A 16,694-nucleotide genomic window follows, 5' to 3' on the forward strand; every position below is an offset into this window, starting at 1 on the left:
AGGGGAAGTCCCACTGGGGGTGGTTCCTGGGTTTAACTGTTTTTTTTTTTTCCTGAGTATTATTTTGCTTAACTGATTATTGGTCGAGCAAATGGTGCTTCTGGGTGCACCTCGCTGCTGGGGAAAATGTGAGCGTGCACGGAGCAGGTCCCGCCGGGGTGGGTAAGGAGCTGAGGGATTGTGTCGTGCCAGACAGCACCTCGATATGGAGCAGGTGAAAAGAAAAAACAAGAAGAGAGGGCAGCACAGGGCAATGGAGAAGATGGGAGTGGATCCCTGGCTGCTGCTGGGACCTCAGCTCTGCCTCCTGGCTCTTCCCATCCACCTCCCTGGGGAGATTTGTTCCCCGGCCCCTCCTGATGCCACCAGCTTCCCCGCTCCCCATCTGCTGGGGCTGGCTCTGCCCGGCCCCGCTGTCACCGGAGCGATACCCGGGGAGGGGTGGGAGAGTTTAAAGGGGAGAGGGCAAAACCTCATCACCGTGGGGCTGGTCTTGGTTCGCCAGCTCTTCTGGGAAGAGTCGACGCTCCGTGCTGCCCCTCCACACACAAACGCCCGCAGTTGCTGCCGCCATGTTGCCCCCAGGAATTATGCACGTATCTGACGTGCTGCTTAAAGATTGCCATATGAATAATGCTGTTACGAGGAGACTGTAAACATGGATTAGTGAAAATGAATGGATTACGAGGCTGTAAATCTGTCTGTGGGACTCTAATTCCATCATACACCATTCACAGTTTGCTGCTGTCCCTTAATTGAAATCGTAGCCTAGATTGTATTAATGCCCTTCTATAAATCGAACTGTGAATCTACATTCTCTGTCTGTTGCGGTGTGCTTTGGTAATGCTTTATTTAGAGAGTTGTTTTTGCTGGGGGAAGCAATCCTGTTGTGCTAAGAGCTTGAGGCTGGCCTTGCTTGTCAGCCCGTGTGTTGGCTCGGTCTCTGAAGACGCGGCCTCGTGTATTGCTTCTCTTCAAGCCTGTCTGAATTTAAGAAGCGATTGGACTGTGCACTTAGTCACATGGTCTAAACTTTTGGGTAGACCTGTGCGGTGCCAGGAGTTGGACTTGATGATCCTTATGGGTCCCTTCCAACTCAGGATATTCTATGATTCATTTCTCAAAGTGCTTTGACTGTCCGTCTTTCCATTTGTATGCCCTCCTAGCCTGCTGGGGCACCTGAGGCAATTTCCCCATGTGGAAATGATGTTTTAGCCTCAGCTGGGAGCGTGGGGCAACAAGAAGGAGGTGAGGTTTCCTCCTGGTGCTGTTTCCCTGTGTACCTGGGCCTGCCTGTCTGTGACGGTGCTCCTGGCCCCCCATCATGAGGTGCAGCCAGATGACCTCTGGAGGTCCCTCCTGACTGTCACCAGACTGATCTGGGGTCCTCCTTGCAGACCTTCCCTGCCTTTGGGGTGACTGGTGCCTCCGGTGCCACCTCCAGCCCCACCGCCTACCTCTCATGGCCTCTCCTTTCCTTTGCACAGTGGGAAGAAGTGAGCGGCTACGACGAAAACCTGAACACCATCCGCACGTACCAGGTGTGCAACGTCTTCGAGCCCAACCAGAACAACTGGCTCCTCACCACCTTCATCAACCGGCGTGGTGCCCACCGCATCTACACCGAGATGCGCTTCACGGTGCGGGACTGCAGCAGCCTCCCCAACGTCCCCGGCTCCTGCAAGGAGACCTTCAACCTCTACTATTACGAGACAGACTCGGTCATTGCCACCAAGAAGTCCGCCTTCTGGACGGAGGCACCCTACCTCAAAGTGGACACCATTGCTGCTGACGAGAGCTTCTCCCAGGTGGACTTTGGTGGCAGGTTGATGAAGGTGAACACAGAAGTGAGAAGTTTCGGGCCCTTGACCCGCAATGGCTTTTACCTGGCTTTCCAGGACTACGGGGCTTGCATGTCTCTGCTCTCCGTCAGGGTCTTCTTCAAGAAGTGCCCGAGCGTGGTGCAGAACTTTGCCATCTTCCCAGAGACGATGACGGGGGCGGAGAGCACCTCTCTGGTGACTGCCCGCGGCACCTGCATCCCCAACGCCGAGGAGGTGGACGTGCCCATCAAACTGTACTGCAACGGGGACGGGGAGTGGATGGTCCCCATAGGCCGCTGCACCTGCAAGGCTGGCTACGAGCCGGAGAACAACGTGGCCTGCAAAGGTAGGGTTGGCCTTGGTTTGCAAGGTGCTTTGTGCTTCTGGAGCTTTGCTGATGTGATGTTCATCCCCAAACAAGCTGCTGTGGGTGATGTGAGTGGCCTGGAGCTGATTTCCAAACGGATCTGCCGTGAAAGCTCCTCTTGCTCTGGGGGAACCAGGGAGGAATCTGGGAGCTGTGGTGCCCAGATCTGCTTCCAGGTCCCTAAATGTTGAAAACATGCGGAGAGCACCTTCCTTTCTGCTCCTCCCACCCCAGCACCATTGAGACAGCTGGCATGCATCGCTTCTGCCCGTGCATCCGGAGCCCCCAGAGCTTTGTGGTGTCCTCTGGGGGTGCGGGTGCTCTTGATGCTGCTCTCGGTGCGCTGTGCTGGTGTGATGCTGCAGGGTACGTAGCCCCTGGCTGCACCCTGATGTCAGCCCCTGCTCACAGTGGGGGCACTGGGTCCTCTGGGGGGACTTGTTTGTGCATGGAAACACATGGCAGAGCATGGAAGGAAAACCTTTGCTTAAAATAAGGTGGCGTGCTAGGTGTTGTCCTGGTCACCTTCAGAAGGCTGTTGGGCCACTTTCCCGGTGACGTGTGTTTTATTCTGGTGCCCCTGACCTACAGTCACTGATGTCCCTTTGCAGAAGCATGAATTTCCCCTCCTGTCCAAGTCTGAATCTGTCTTGGTGGTATTTGCCCCATGATCTCTGCCATGAGAGCATGGGGCAGCACTGCTTCGGAGCAGAGGCTGCTGTGCATCTCCTGCACGCTGCCATGACCCAGTGTGGAGCAAAAATGGTAAGAGCAGAGCAAAAACCCACAGCCCCAGGAATGATTGTAGCACACAGAACCCAATCTGCATTCTCCTGGTGCTCTCCAGAACTTGCAAAACTGGCTGCGTGTCTTGGACATGGGCTTGCAGCGTGACGGGGACAGGGGCACCCATTCGATGGACCCCTCTCTGCCACCGCCACAAGCGGGCTGGAAGCTGCGGCGAGTTGCTGCCTTCAAAGGGCGATGCTCGCTGGCGGAGCCACTTTCATCTCCTCGTTATTTCCTGAGCAAAGCTGCAGGAGCTAGGCAGCCGTCGCCGGCCTGACCGCCGTGCTGCTGCTCTGGTTCTGGGTATTAATTGGTTTTGTTGTGTTTTTTTTGCTGTTTTTCTGGGTTCCCCCAGCCATGCCGCTGGTGTGCAGCTGCTGGGTTATAAATATGGAAACGGTGCTCACTGCTTGTCATCTCCTTTTGCAGTTCTGATGAATATTTCCCAAATAGGGTTGGAGGATTTTTTTTTCTATTAGCATCACAAGCTGCCCTTTCAGTCTCCTCTCCTAAATTATAGTCGTGTTTCTGTACCTTGCTTGGAAGCAGGGGAGAGCAGAGGGTTTTTGCATGAGAAGGGCTGTAATCCCATCCATTGATCCTGTCCATTGCCGGTGGGAATGCTTGGAAAGTTGGTTGTTCCTGCTGCTTTCCTGACCTTTCCTCATGGTTCATGCCCTGTGCTCCTGCTCTGCAGTGCCAGGGCTGAAGAAGAAACTTCTGCCGCTGCTCCGCAGAGCTCCAGGCGGTTGTTTTGCCTTTGCATGGTGGGCATGCATTGTGTTATGGCTCCTTTGGATGAAAATTTAGGCCATTGGCAGGTCTAAGGGGGTGGGAATGTCTGCTGTGGGCTGGCCAGCAGCATCCTGAAAAGCACCATGGTGTTCTGCGGGTGCAGCCTGCTCTCAAAGCTGGTGGCTCAGGCAGGTGGTTAAGCGGTCCCATCATGTGTGTGACCATGGTCACCCTTTTCTGGTGGTCTTGTGAGTGCTGTCAGGTGCTGGTGTGAGGCTGTCGCCGCAGCAGAGCTCCGATAACGCTCCTTTTACAGCCCCGTGTGAGCACTTCCCAGTTATACTGTGGCAGGAGGACTGATAAAGGCTTGGGCATCATGTGGGGCTGGCATGTCTGAAGGTCTTGTTAGATGCTTGGGAGAAACAGCAGACCAATAAACCATCCATTCTCTCCAGGAAGTCCAGTAAAAACAGCCCTAAAAGCCAGGGTTTCGCTCAGGTCTGTTGGAAAGCTGACCACGTTTGAGTAAAAATCTGGCCTTGGGTTGGACTCTGGATTCTCGGTGGCTTTTGTGGACCCTTTGGTCACGAAACTCCTCCTCGTGTCCTCGTGGACCTTGGGGACCACGAGGGAAGATCTGCACCCACCGCTGCTGTTCTGAAACTTTGGTGGGCAGGGGACAGCACATCATGAGGCTAAAGAAAAAGAATTTGCCTTTCTCAGTGGGCTTTGTTGGAGCCATGGGGTGATGCTGGTTAGTGATGGGCGCCCACCACTTGCTCTGGGTCTCCTGCAGCAGGACCTGGGTCCCTCCATCACGACCGCTCCTCACGGGGCATGGTGCAGGATTGCACCCCAAGCGTCGGGCGAGCATCTCTGTCGGGTGGCGCCGCCGCCGCCGTGCCGGCTCCCAGGAGGCTGGCGCTCCTGACATCTGCTTGAAGCCTTCGTCAACCTGAGCAGCCGAGATGAGCCACTTAACGAGCCCGGGGGAATTGTCACAGAAAAATCCGTGGTATTTTAAGGTTGAGAAAATGGGCTTAATTCCTCAGGGAAAGAAAGAAAAAAAATAATAAAAGGGGAGGGTTGAATTGTTGAGCTCCATCGTCCTGATCTCATCCCTCCTGCCCCAGGAGTGGAGGCAGTGCTGTGGTGGGGCTGGCGGAGTGGATCGGCTCCAGGGGCTCGTTAATTGGAATTATCGTTGTATGTTGGGTGTTCGCAGTGATTGGGGTCCTTGTTTTCCCTGCGTTTTCCCCGCTGGATGGTGGGGCTCCGTGCCTGAAGGCCCAGGTGGGGCTGCCCCAGCTGCTCTGAGCCTTGGGTCGATGCGAAGCGGAGGCTGTTCCTGAGCCCAGAATGAATAATTCATTCGGCACGGTAGCCCACGCGCCGCTCAGGTGGATATTAAACCCATCCATCTCGCCAGCCCCGGCCCTCAGCCGTGCTTTATGGCCTGCCGCCTGGTCAAGGCGCAATGCATCACCGCGCTGGGAGGAGGAGGCCTTGGGCGCGAGCGCCCGGCGTGCTTCTTGATTCCTCCCAGAGGGAAATAATTAAACCCTCCCTCTGCTGGGGCTTGACTCTGAAACCTAATGATGGCAGGCGGCTGGGCAGAGAGGGGCTGCCTGCTTCTGCCCCGATGGGGAAGGGGCGATTCTGGCTTGAGTCTGGGGAGGTGGGGGAGCACCGTGGGGGCCAGCCGGTGGTGCGGGCAATTTTGCCTTTCCCCGTGGCCAGCTCCATGGAGAAACCAGTGAAGGAAACGATCTGAAACGAAAGCAGCTTTGTGCCACGTTTTCACTCTGCGTTTCTAAAGGCAGAGAGAAGGGGTGAGAGCGCCGTTGTGCTGCTCCTCAAGCTTTTTTCAATCTTTTTTTTTTCCCCTCCCTCTGTTGGCAAATTCCTGTTTCTTTGTCTCCGCTTCGCCTTCCCTCCCGCCCCTCTCTGTGCCGGTGCCCCAGGAGGAAGGCTCCTTCGGGTGACGAAGGTGACGGCAGCTCTGTCCCGTGGGCAGATGGCTTTAGGGAGGGGGGCTGCAGAAGAGCCCTTTATTTTTTTGCTCACCCCGCGTTGGCTGCGGCCGTCCCCCTTCCGCCGCTGGGTGGAACAGGCAGCACGGCTCTGCCAGCGCCGGGCAGGGATGCGCCGGAGGCACGGAGCTCTGGAAAGGCGGGGGATAATCATTTTTCTGAAGTTATGCCTTAATGAAGACATCCGTTAACAGCCGTACCCATTTCACAAGGAGAACATCCAGGAAAACCTTGTTAATTCTTTTTTTCCCCCTAATGAGCATGGTGGGTTTTAATGGAGGTGTTAATTGGAAGTTATTAGCCAAAGGGCTCCGCGGGTGGGTTCGGGCCCTTCCCGGCCCTGCGCGGACACCCAGAGGAGCCGGCTGCTGCCGGGGCAGGATCAGGCCACCGAGGGCTCGGGGCAGCTGCCCGGTGCTTCGCTTTGCTGCATGTGGGCTCTTCATTTTATTTTTTCTTCCTCAAAGACTACCGTTTATATATTCCCTCCAATTTACAGCGAGGACTTTTGAGTATTGTATCGATTTTAGTCTTAAAAGAGGCAGAAAAAGCCCATGGATTTTTTTCAATGATTATATTTTTTTTTTTCCAAGGGTCTTTTCAAGAGCCTATTTACAAACAGGGGAATAAATCTGCCTCCGACACGCCGGCTTTGTTCCGCCAGGCTTACAGGCAGGCCTGGGAGCGAGCCCCGCAGCCCGGGCTCGGCCCCGCGGGAGCCGGGATTGTTCTCCTGCACAATGGCAGGGCGGCGAGGAAGCGCAGGGTCCGGCCCGTGTCCGGCACCGCATTGTTCCCCGACGATGTTTGCAAAAACGCCGAGCACCTGGCCAAGCCGCTGACTCATTCCCGGGAGCCTGAAAACCTTTCTGTGATTTTTTTTTTTTCCTTCCCCCTTGGTTTGGTGCCTTGGGTTTCTGGTGGGATGCGCGGCGGGGCGATGCCTCTGCTGCACCCATGCCTGATGGTGATTTCGGTCACGTATGGTTATCGAAGTCAGCGTGTTTGTAGGGAGCCCCAGAGTGCAAGTGACGTTTCGCAGCTCGGAAAAGCTCCTGGAGCTGCCTACGTACGGAAAATCCTGGCGGTCTCGCGCGGCCTCACCGCGTGCACAGCAGGTGTTAAGGATGGGGGAGACTTTTCTCCTCCTCCCCCCACATGTTGATGCCCCGCTGGTGTCGGTGCTGTTTGCAGAAGGGTAATTCCCAAAATCAGGCTGGGAGGGTGGCCGGGCAGCGTGCGGTGAGGCGCGGAGGGTGACTGCCTCGGCTCAGCCCGGCGGTGCTCACGAGCAGCTTTGCTCCTCTTCTTTTGTTGGTTTTGCTTTTTTCCCCCGTTCCTTCATTTCCTATTTCTATCTGGCAGTGGAGCCAAAGTGCCACAGGAAAGCTTTCAGGGGATTTCTCCTGCAACCTTTCTGGCAAGCAGGGGGAGGAGGGTGCCTGCCGTGGGGTCCGGCCCCTCATGCCCATGGGGTTGTGCCCTGCCCGGGGTTTCCTCCCCAGCCGGATCCATCCCAGTGTGCTCACCCCGTTTAAAACCAGCAGCTGCTCTGTGTGTCCGTGTGTCCTGGCAGTACAAGCGTGGCCACGTGGCTGGAGCCCTCCACCGGCACCGTCCCGGGGTTGCCTCATCCATCACAGCATCAGCGTTAACGAGGAACCACTTCAGGCGTAATTAATAAGCACTTGATGTTGTCTAGATCGAGGGGCTACTGCCTGGCGTGAGCGGGTGGTGGAGAGAAAGGTGCTTAATGAGCTCCTGGCAGGAGAGGGAAAGGTTTCTAACGAGCGCGGAGGGTTTGTGCGGGGCACGGGGCTGCTCCAGGCACTGGTGGCACCACGAGGTGCTCCTGGCTTCCCCGTGGGGCGATGTCCAGCGGGTGCTTCCTGGGCGCCCCCCAGGGACCCCGATGGTCACAAGGCAGAAAGCGGACGCGTTCCCAACTGGTCCACAACTGCCTGCTCCCTGCCAGCACGCCTTCGGTGCCGCCTTTTGTCCCTAAGGAGATGTGACCTTGCTTGATGCAGCCCCCTGCATCCGAATTTGCTTTTTCTTTCTGCAGCGCCTGTTTCCCATAGTGTTTCTTAAGAGCCAAGCAGAAACAAGCTTGAGCAGGCAAAAAAGAGGCTCACAAAAGTGACCTGGAATTTTGTTTTATTCCCCTTGGCTGTTTTTGAGGGCAAAAGTGAATTTTCTTGCTTTCCGCCGAGCTGGCAGCCTTGTGGCATCATCTGCTTTCCTTTTTACGTGTTGAGCTTTGCTTTTTCTACATGAATAAACCATTGTGGGCCAGGCTCGGAAGCTGCTGACTTTAATTTATGTGTGTCCCACGGCAGATCTAAGCCTATTTCTCCAGAGGTGAAGGGCTGGCTTAATTAACTCGCTGCGTCAACGTGACGAGACCGGAGCTGCTTGTAATTATGTTGGGCGGGCGCTCAGCTCCCAGCCTTTGGTGCGTGTTTGGAAAATGGGGTGAATCGGGATGGTTTAAGGCAAACGGAGAGGGCTTTCTCCTTCTGTAGATTTCTCCAGCTTCTCCGCGCTGAGGACTTGGAGGTGGGGAGGCTCTGTGGTGGCGTGTCCCCATCGTGGTGGTACGCCAGGTATACAGGGCCGGCTGGTCCAGGAGAAGACCTCACCCTGGTCTGAGGTTGTGTCCACGCACCTCCAGGCCACCGCGTTGATTTGTCCCCCCAGGAACAGTCGGGACGGGATGAGCGTGATAAATGCCCTCAGATCACCTCGGGCGTAATCGTAGCATCCTCTAAATGTCATTTTTTCCTACAACGTACAATTCCAGGTGGGCGTTTATTTGCCTTTGTAGCGTCTTTCATCCTCAGTTGTAGCCTCCGTGCAGTCCGCGCTTGGAGGTGGTGGCGCGAGGAGAAACGCCGCCTCTCTGCCAAAACACCCTTAAAACACCCTCGTTGGGGCTAATGGGAAAACCCCCGCTGGGAGATAGCCGGGCTGGTTTTGGAGCGGGGGGCCTGGGGGACGGGGAGGGCCCCAGGCTCAGCCTGGAGGACTTAGGCGAACCTGCTGTAATTACAGGAGAGCAGTGCTAATTGGTAATAGCAACAATTAAGGGCCACGTGCTTGCGGATTACAGGAATTTGCAGTGAAGTGAAGTGATAAAAGGAACCTGAGGATGCTGGCTTGCGGAGCGGACTTTGTTCCCTTATTTTGACAGGTGTCACTTGGCTTCCTTGTAATTAAAACCAAACAAAGCCCTCACACCGACCCACCCGCGTGCTTAAGCCAAGGCGTGTTTGTATTAAAGCCTTCCTCTTGTCATCCTCCCTCGCTCTCCTGTTGCCTGCCCTATGGATTCAGGTGGACATCCTCCGGTCCTCTCCATCCTTATCCTCGTAGGCGCCCAGCACGCTTCCCATGCTTTTCCAAGGGGAAGAAGGGCACATGGGGACCACTGTGTATGGGGACAGCACGGGGAGGGGTGACATTCCAGCCCTTGGCCGCGGTGGCCTCTGCTTTGGCGTCCTGATGGTCACCTTCAAGGCTGGTGGCCCATGTGTTTGGCTGTCTGCCTGCATGAGCCTCTGGCTTGTGGACCCTGCGTGCTGCCACAAGAGGCCACACCTGTGGCACAGGCGCTGTGGGACGCAGGGGACGGTGGTGGGTCCCTCTGGGATGCTGCGTCCCCACGCTGTCAGGAAGATCTGGTCCTTTGTAAAGCACCAGTGCCGTGCCTCAGGCCGGGGGGAAGATCCCCTGAATAATCAAATCGTAAAATATTGTTTTGATTTATTCCTTTTTATCATCTTTTAATATCTGGAAAGGCTGCGCGAGCAAGAGGCCTTCATGAGTTTTGAATGACAGGTTAAAGGGCTCCAATAAAGATTAGATGGTCCACTATCTCCCAAGGAAATTGCATCAAAGTGGTTACTCCTGCTTGCTCCTATTAATTTCCTCTTCATGGCTGCTAGGAGATGCCTCATATCCTGATGCAGCAGACAGGGGCTAAGAGGCACTTCCCATTATCTCCATCATCGCCGTGTTTATGAGACACTTAGTGTGGTTCTTCACCGCGCGGTGCCTTGGGGGTGGGGGCACCGTGGGGCAGAGCTGGGAGCAAGTGGACGTGGGGCCACCACCGTGCAGGTGAGGGGGAGCCACCCTGGCCGGATGGTGGTCTGGTCCCTCCGGTACAGCCATGGAAATTTGGGAGCTCCCTTCTGCAGCCTTGGGTCTTTTGGGTGTGCTTTTGGGGGTGTCAAGGGCGAAGGGGTGTCAAGGGCGAAGGGGCATCCATTCGTCAGCACCTCCTTGGTGAGATCCACCATGGTGGGGTGGGACAGGGACAAGGGACCCCATCTGTGTCACTCCATCTTTACCCTCTAGCACAGGGCAGTGAGGTGGCTGATTAACAAAGCCTCCTCCTGTTAAAGGCTCAGGGGGATGGTGGGGAGCAGGGACATCCACCACCACCCGGCAGAGCCCCAGCTCCTGGCTGTCCCATCCAAGCGCGGTGCCCAGCACAAACTCTCTGCTCTTCTCTTTGCAGCATGCCCGGCCGGGACCTTCAAGGCCAGCCAGGGTGCGGGGCTGTGCGCCCCGTGCCCCCCCAACAGCCGCTCCAGCGCCGAGGCGTCGCCGCTCTGCGCCTGCCGCAATGGCTACTACCGGGCCGACCTGGACCCGCCGGCGGCCGCCTGCACCAGTGAGTACTGGGGGGGGGAGGCATGGGGGGCCGGGCTTGAGTGTGTCTGCACTCACTGTCTTGTTCCTTGTCTTGCGGAGGGAGTGTTTTGAGGTAGGGGAGAGGGGCTCTGCCTGGTGCCATGTGCCGTCAGGGGTATTTCTGGGGTGGTGGCTATGGGTTCAAGCCTGATTTTTGGTGAGGAAAGAGCCCAGGAAAGAAGAAAGGACTGCTGGTGCTCTTCAGCCCGCTGGGAGCGTGGGTCCTGGTCTCAGCGCCTCCTGAACTGTCCCCCCAAAATTGCCACGGACCGAGGTCTTTAAGCCAGGAGCTTTAACACCAGGATGTTACGGAATACGACTAATGAAGATGCTCTCGCTTATCCTCATTTGCAAGACCTCGCCATTTGGCTACGAGCTGCTGTGGGGTGCTGACCATCTTCTCCTCTCCCACAGGGGTACATCCCTCGTACCGAGCCCCAAAGCCCCAGTTGCACGGGTCGGTGGTGACAGCGCTGTCCTCTCGCCCTGTGGCTGCCTGGCCACCTGGGGGTCAGCGTGGAGAATGGTTCAGAGGCCGAGGATTTCTCGTCTGCATCCCCCTTGTTTTATTATTTAGGGGGTGTAGCTGCGACTTCCCATGCTGTTTCTAATCCACAGCTCCTTAGAAGATCTGTTGTAGATGAGCTTAACCTACCGAAACCCTATTTTTGAGGGTGATGGGATGTTTCCCAGGCCGGCCACCCCACATCTTTCTCTGGAGCCTGCATGGGTTAGTGCCGTTGTGCTCATGCCTGCCGGGATGCACCTGATGTCAAGGAGTCCCTGAGAATCCCCTCTAGAGCTGGAAATGTGTTTCCATGTTGTTGCAAATCGCTCGACCTGTAGGAGCAGAAGTCGGGAGGTACAACACCTGCGGATGAATCTGCTCCTTCATTATATCTTGTTACATCGCTGATTTGCAGTATTACTTTGTGAAAGGATTACAGTATAAAAAAAAGTCCTATTACTGATTTTATTTTTCCTTCTCATTGAAGCTTAGTTTTCAAACAGGCTAATTTGAGCTGCCAGCTGTTCACTGACAAAGTTGTTCTGTGTCACAGGAGTAAATACTTCTCCATCTTTGTTTAATTTATTAGTTGAGCATTAATGGGAAATCCCCCCAGTAAAGCAGTGCCACAACCTCGCTGATACCTTGAACAGGGCGGCTCCTGCCAGAAACTCTTCCCCTGTTTCTTTTCTTTTTTTTTCCAAGAGCCCTTAAAGCTCAAAACATTGCAGCTGGAAGCTGCCACCTGTGTGAGCGCCGCGGCCCTGGGTGTGCCAGGAGGACTCACAGCTTGTGGAGGAGCGAATGGGCAGTGTGGGTTCTGGGGCTAAGCATGGATAATGGGGAGGTGTGCTGGCGGCACCTTGGTTTGGAAGAGAGCCACGCTGGGCAGGCAAGCAGTAATGCTGGGAGCACAAGAAGCTGGTGGCAGGAGCCTCCATGACCAGGGCAAAAGGCTTTTTCTCCTTTTTTCTTACCTGTTAAGGGTTAGAGTTGGGGGGCATTGCCCGGCCCTGTGATAACCATGGGAAAGCTCTGTTCAGGACATGCAAATCCCACCTCTCCTTATCCCAGCCATTTTCCGTTCTAATCCCATCATTAGAGCTGTGTCTCCTGGCGTGTTTCATGAAGCTGTCCTTGTGGCACGGCCCCGCTGTGTGTGATGGTGACCCCATCCCCAAGAATGCCCTGCAGCAGCACCTCGAGCCCACAGAATCCCTTGCTGGCAAGGATGCCGTGCTGGCAGCTGCTCCCTGACAAGTGTCTTCAGCCCATTGGAGGGGGAAAGAATTAAATGGATGGATTTTTGTTACTTGATTCTATTTTACTTGTTGCCCGTTGCCTCCCATTCCAGGGAATAATTCCTCCACATCCCCAGATTCCCCAACACACATGTGGGAGGTCTCCCAGGACATTTTTTCCTCTTTCAACCTCTTCTCTAAGGTCAGATCCTCCATCATTTTTATTGCTCCCTCTGAACTCTTCCTGACATGGAGAAGTCCTTTTTTTCTTCCTTGGAAGCGTAGTGCTCACACCCGAGCCCTGCCAGCATGAGTAATTAATTGTTCTCTTGGCCTTAATGTAAGGCAGCAGACAGCTTTTGGGTTTTCAGAGGTGGACCCACCCGGATGACACAGCTGTGCACTGGATTTCTCTCCCTGGTGTGGCTGGCACCTCCTTTGTTGCTCCCTATCAATCCCAGCCGCGTTTTGCCAACATACAAAATCAGTGCTGTATTTAATTCCCTTCTTCCGAAGCATCCGCCACAGCTCCCATCTCGGTACTACCTGCGGCGTTGATCAATGAACTCTCTCGTCTGACATCCCAGCTGCTAATAAAACACTCCGACGCTGTGGGTAAATACCCATGCTCCCAACCTGAAACACTGAACACCAATAACCATTTACTATTTTTGACTCTCTTCTCCCCTTGTTCCTGCGTTTCTGTGGGGTTCTGGCTAGGTGACATGTCAGAGTCCCAATCTGAACCCCAAGCCCCTTTCTTCTGCTGGAGGCGTGGGGGGGTGGGGACGGAGACAGGAGAAGATGGGTTTGGAGGTGAAGATAGGTGGAGGTGTGGATGGGGAAAGTCTGCGCCGTGTCCAAAGAGGTGGCAATGATGTCCCTCCTGAGCCAGGAGGCAGTGGGTAGGTGGCAGGGGGAGCTGTGGGGTGTCCTGCTTGGCACTGGAGTCCGCTGGGCTCCTGCCCAGCCCCAGAGCAGGCAACGTTTGGTGCGAGGACCTGTTTCAACTCCTCTCTTTCCCTACAGGCGTTCCCTCCGGCCCCCGCAACGTCATCTCCATCGTCAACGAGACCTCCATCATCCTGGAGTGGAACCCGCCGCGGGAGACGGGGGGCAGGGACGACGTCACCTACAACATCGTCTGCAAGAAGTGCCGCTCGGACCGGCGCGCCTGCTCCCGCTGCGACGACAACGTGGAGTTCGTGCCCCGGCAGCTGGGGCTGACGGAGACCCGCGTCTTCATCAGCAGCCTCTGGGCGCACACGCCGTACACCTTCGAGATCCAGGCGGTCAACGGGGTTTCCAACAAGAGCCCCTTCCCGCCCCAGCACGTCTCCGTGAACATCACCACCAACCAAGCCGGTGAGTCCCGGGGAGCTGGTTGCGATGCCAGGACCTGTGCCTGCTGTTTATCCCCCACTAGCTTTATGGGGGAGGAAGGGGCACTAGCCCTTTCGTGCACTGCTGTGGTGGGAGCAGGGGTGTGGGGTGAAACCTGGCCCTTCCCAGCGGGGGTGGGGACCTGGCTGTGCCAGGAGCACAGGAGGCAGAGGGGATGGGGAAGAAGAAGGGGATGGTAATTTCTGCTTTGCGCCGAGAGCGTAACGCAGGCAGCCTTTGTTAACCTGCTCCCTCGGGAGAGTGCAAGACAGAAACCTGGCGTAAATTTTTTAGTATCTCCCCTCCTGGGAACGCCGATCCTGTCAGGCTTTTATGTTATGTTTGCGCCTGGCTGTCATTGGTGTCTTGTTAACCATGTGCAATCAAACCTGCTCCTTGCACCAAGACCTTTTCTTTTGGGGAGCGTTTTGGGGGAGTATTTTTGCTGCCCCTGGCTCCTCCATCCCTGCACGTCCCCTTCATCTTCCTAGCTGTGCTTTCCTGGAGCTGGTGTGGCTCTGCCTGCTGGTCTTCCCCATCTCCTTCTTCCTCTCTTCCTTCCTGTATTTGCCTTGTGAATGCTGGATATGAGCATGGAAATACATCCGTGGTTGGATGGGCTGTGTAATAACTGCAACGCCATGTGTTGCGTTTCATGCTCTACGGGCATTGTCAGTGTTTGTGAGACTACAAACAAATAAATACCTGCATGGGGACATCCTGATCTGTGTACTTACTGATGCACCCCAAAACACCTCTCCTGCTGCTCCACCTGCACCTAAGCATCACTGTGTGACCCCTCCCCACCGCTCTCGGCACTGATCCTGGCTCTGCAGTGGGCTTTTCCACCTGGTTTCCAAGTGGCCTCGTGTTTGCGCACGGCCGGATCCATGCAGGTTGGTTGGCGTTGGCTCGCCCCAGTTGGGCACTGGGCGTTTGCACAGCACCATCCCTGCCATAGACAGGCAAGAACGTGGCGGGGCTGTGAATGCAGCACTTAACAGCACAGCAATCAAGCAAAGTATTTAAATTCAGAAAATGAATGTCTTGGAGCAGAAGTGGAAAGATTTAAGGGGGAAAAAAAGGATTAAACATGCTGGATAAACAAAGGCAGCACTGGACTGTCAGCATCTCCTGCAGCATGGGGCAGGCGTGCCACTTGTTCGTATGTGCTGAGCGGGAGGGAGCGATTATCCTCCCTCCTTTGTCCTGAGTACGGCGAGGATGATGATGATGATGAGGGCAGAGAGGCTGGAATATGGAGCTGGCCCTGTGTGGCACAGCTGCAGCTCCGTTGGGCTTTGGGTACCTTTCCTAGAGGCTTTTGGTAGGAAGAGGAGCATGATTAGGGCCATGCTGCCTGGCTCTGGCCCCTTCATGTGCATCTTGGAGGGCAGCAGGTCTGGGGTGGTTTGAGTCCGTGCTGCAAGTTTGGGCTTTGGAAATGGAGCTCCTTGGAGGCTGGGCGCTGAGGCTGAGCGCTCCTGGAGAGCCCCTAAGAGCGGAGCCGGCAGTGAGCGGTGGATGCAGGCGCCACAACCAGGTGTCCCCTGGTGTGCTGGGGTCATGTCCTTGACTGCCCCAAGTTACAGAGCATGCCCAGGGAGAAGGAGCACTGAGGATTTCCAGATCCCTAATTAAAAAGAGTAATTGGTTTAAATACCAGAATTCCCCTGCTGGCTCGCCACTTGGGCTCTGTGTGAGCTGCTGCACTGCTGCTCTTCCCACCGCTAGACGGGGACCTTGTCCCGTGGGGCCAACAGCCGCAGGTGCGAGAACCAAGAGATCGGTGTAAATGAGAGATTTCACCCTCCCCTGGGGCTGTGCAGGCTCAGTCCTACCCCTCGGCGTTAATTTTCCCCCCTCCCTTGGCAGCACCCTCCACCGTCCCCATCATGCACCAGGTGAGTGCCACCATGAGGAGCATCACGCTGTCCTGGCCGCAGCCGGAGCAGCCCAATGGCATCATCCTGGACTACGAGCTCCGCTACTACGAGAAGGTGAGCCGGATCTGCACGCCCGACGTCAGCAACACCGTGGGCTCGAGGCCAGCAACGGTAAGCTCAGGTGGAAACCTCACCATGGAGGATGGGCAGGGGAACAGCGGGTGCAGGGTGGGCTTACGGCATCGCCACGACCTTCCCAAAATGTCCATCGCCGCCCGCTCCGGCTGACCCCTTTGTCTCCCGGCCCTACCCACAGGACCACAACGAATACAACTCCTCCATGGCCCGCAGCCAGACCAACACGGCCAGGATCGAGGGGCTGCGCCCCGGCATGGTCTACGTGGTGCAGGTGCGAGCGCGGACGGTGGCCGGCTACGGGAAGTACAGCGGGAAGATGTGCTTCCAGACGCTGACCGACGGTGAGCGAGTGGCCGGGGTCCAGGGGGTCGAAGGGGGGAGGAGGACAAGTTCCCAGCCGCAGCTTCAGGCTCTAATTGGATTAAATGAACTTGTCTCTGCAAACCTCTCCCCCAGTGGGCAGCGTGGCAAAAGCCAGGTGATTTACAGGGTTGTCCTATTAATTGCCAGCTGGAGGAGTAATCTGCTGTAAATCTATCTGTGTTTGCTCCCCTGCTATTTAGCTGTGGTTTTGTCTTTCCTGCATCCATCTGTGGTGTTGGGGCTGGGTGCTCTCCAACCCAGTCAGGTCCCCTCCCTGCTCTCATTTCTCCGTGTGTTTGAGTCGTCCCTCCTATAAATCAGTCCTTCCAGCCCTTTCATCAGTTTTATTGCTTTTCTCTGAATAATGTCAATAAAAGATGCAGAGAGCAGAACAGATGGATGGAAAAGAGCCATGCCTTCTCCTGCCCTGGGTCATCATCCATGGTGTGCTCAGCACGCTGTGGTGGGGAGGAGCAGAGGGGTGCAGGCCCCCCAAAAGGACATGAAGCTGTCCTGAGGTGTTCGGAGCCACATCTGTGTCCTTTCAGGCAAACCTTGAAGGCTCAGACCCATCTCTCCTGGGGTTCCTCACCCCAAGGTGGTACACTGGAGGAAAGGGCAAGTCACAACCTTCACGGTGTCTTCTGGCCTCCTCACTAGAGTCTTGCTGTCATTCCTCTTACCCCAGCCCTTCCCAGTGAGTGAACACCCAGAAATACTACATCCC

The 16,694-nt window shown here is 55.8% G+C and overlaps 1 protein-coding gene across 3 annotated transcripts in view; it reads left to right on the top strand.

The window, feature by feature from the left end:
- The window catches only part of EPHB1 (EPH receptor B1), a 51,951-nt gene that overhangs the window by 19,962 nt on the left and 15,295 nt on the right, over window positions 1-16,694 (top strand). For all 3 annotated transcript variants that reach the window (XR_014587996.1, XR_014587997.1, XM_083848201.1), the window contains exons 3-7: window positions 1,488-2,169; window positions 10,273-10,428; window positions 13,227-13,562; window positions 15,456-15,637; window positions 15,783-15,945. Coding sequence is in view for 1 of the 3 variants with exons in the window: in XM_083848201.1 (XP_083704327.1) it covers window positions 1,488-2,169; window positions 10,273-10,428; window positions 13,227-13,562; window positions 15,456-15,637; window positions 15,783-15,945 (1,519 nt within the window). In the remaining 2 variants the exon portion in view is untranslated. The remainder of the gene's footprint in view (window positions 1-1,487; window positions 2,170-10,272; window positions 10,429-13,226; window positions 13,563-15,455; window positions 15,638-15,782; window positions 15,946-16,694) is intronic.

The sequence above is a fragment of the Anser anser genome, assembly GCF_964211835.1.
Source record: "Anser anser genome assembly, chromosome: 9".
In the NCBI taxonomy this organism is placed as follows: Eukaryota; Metazoa; Chordata; class Aves; order Anseriformes; family Anatidae; genus Anser; species Anser anser.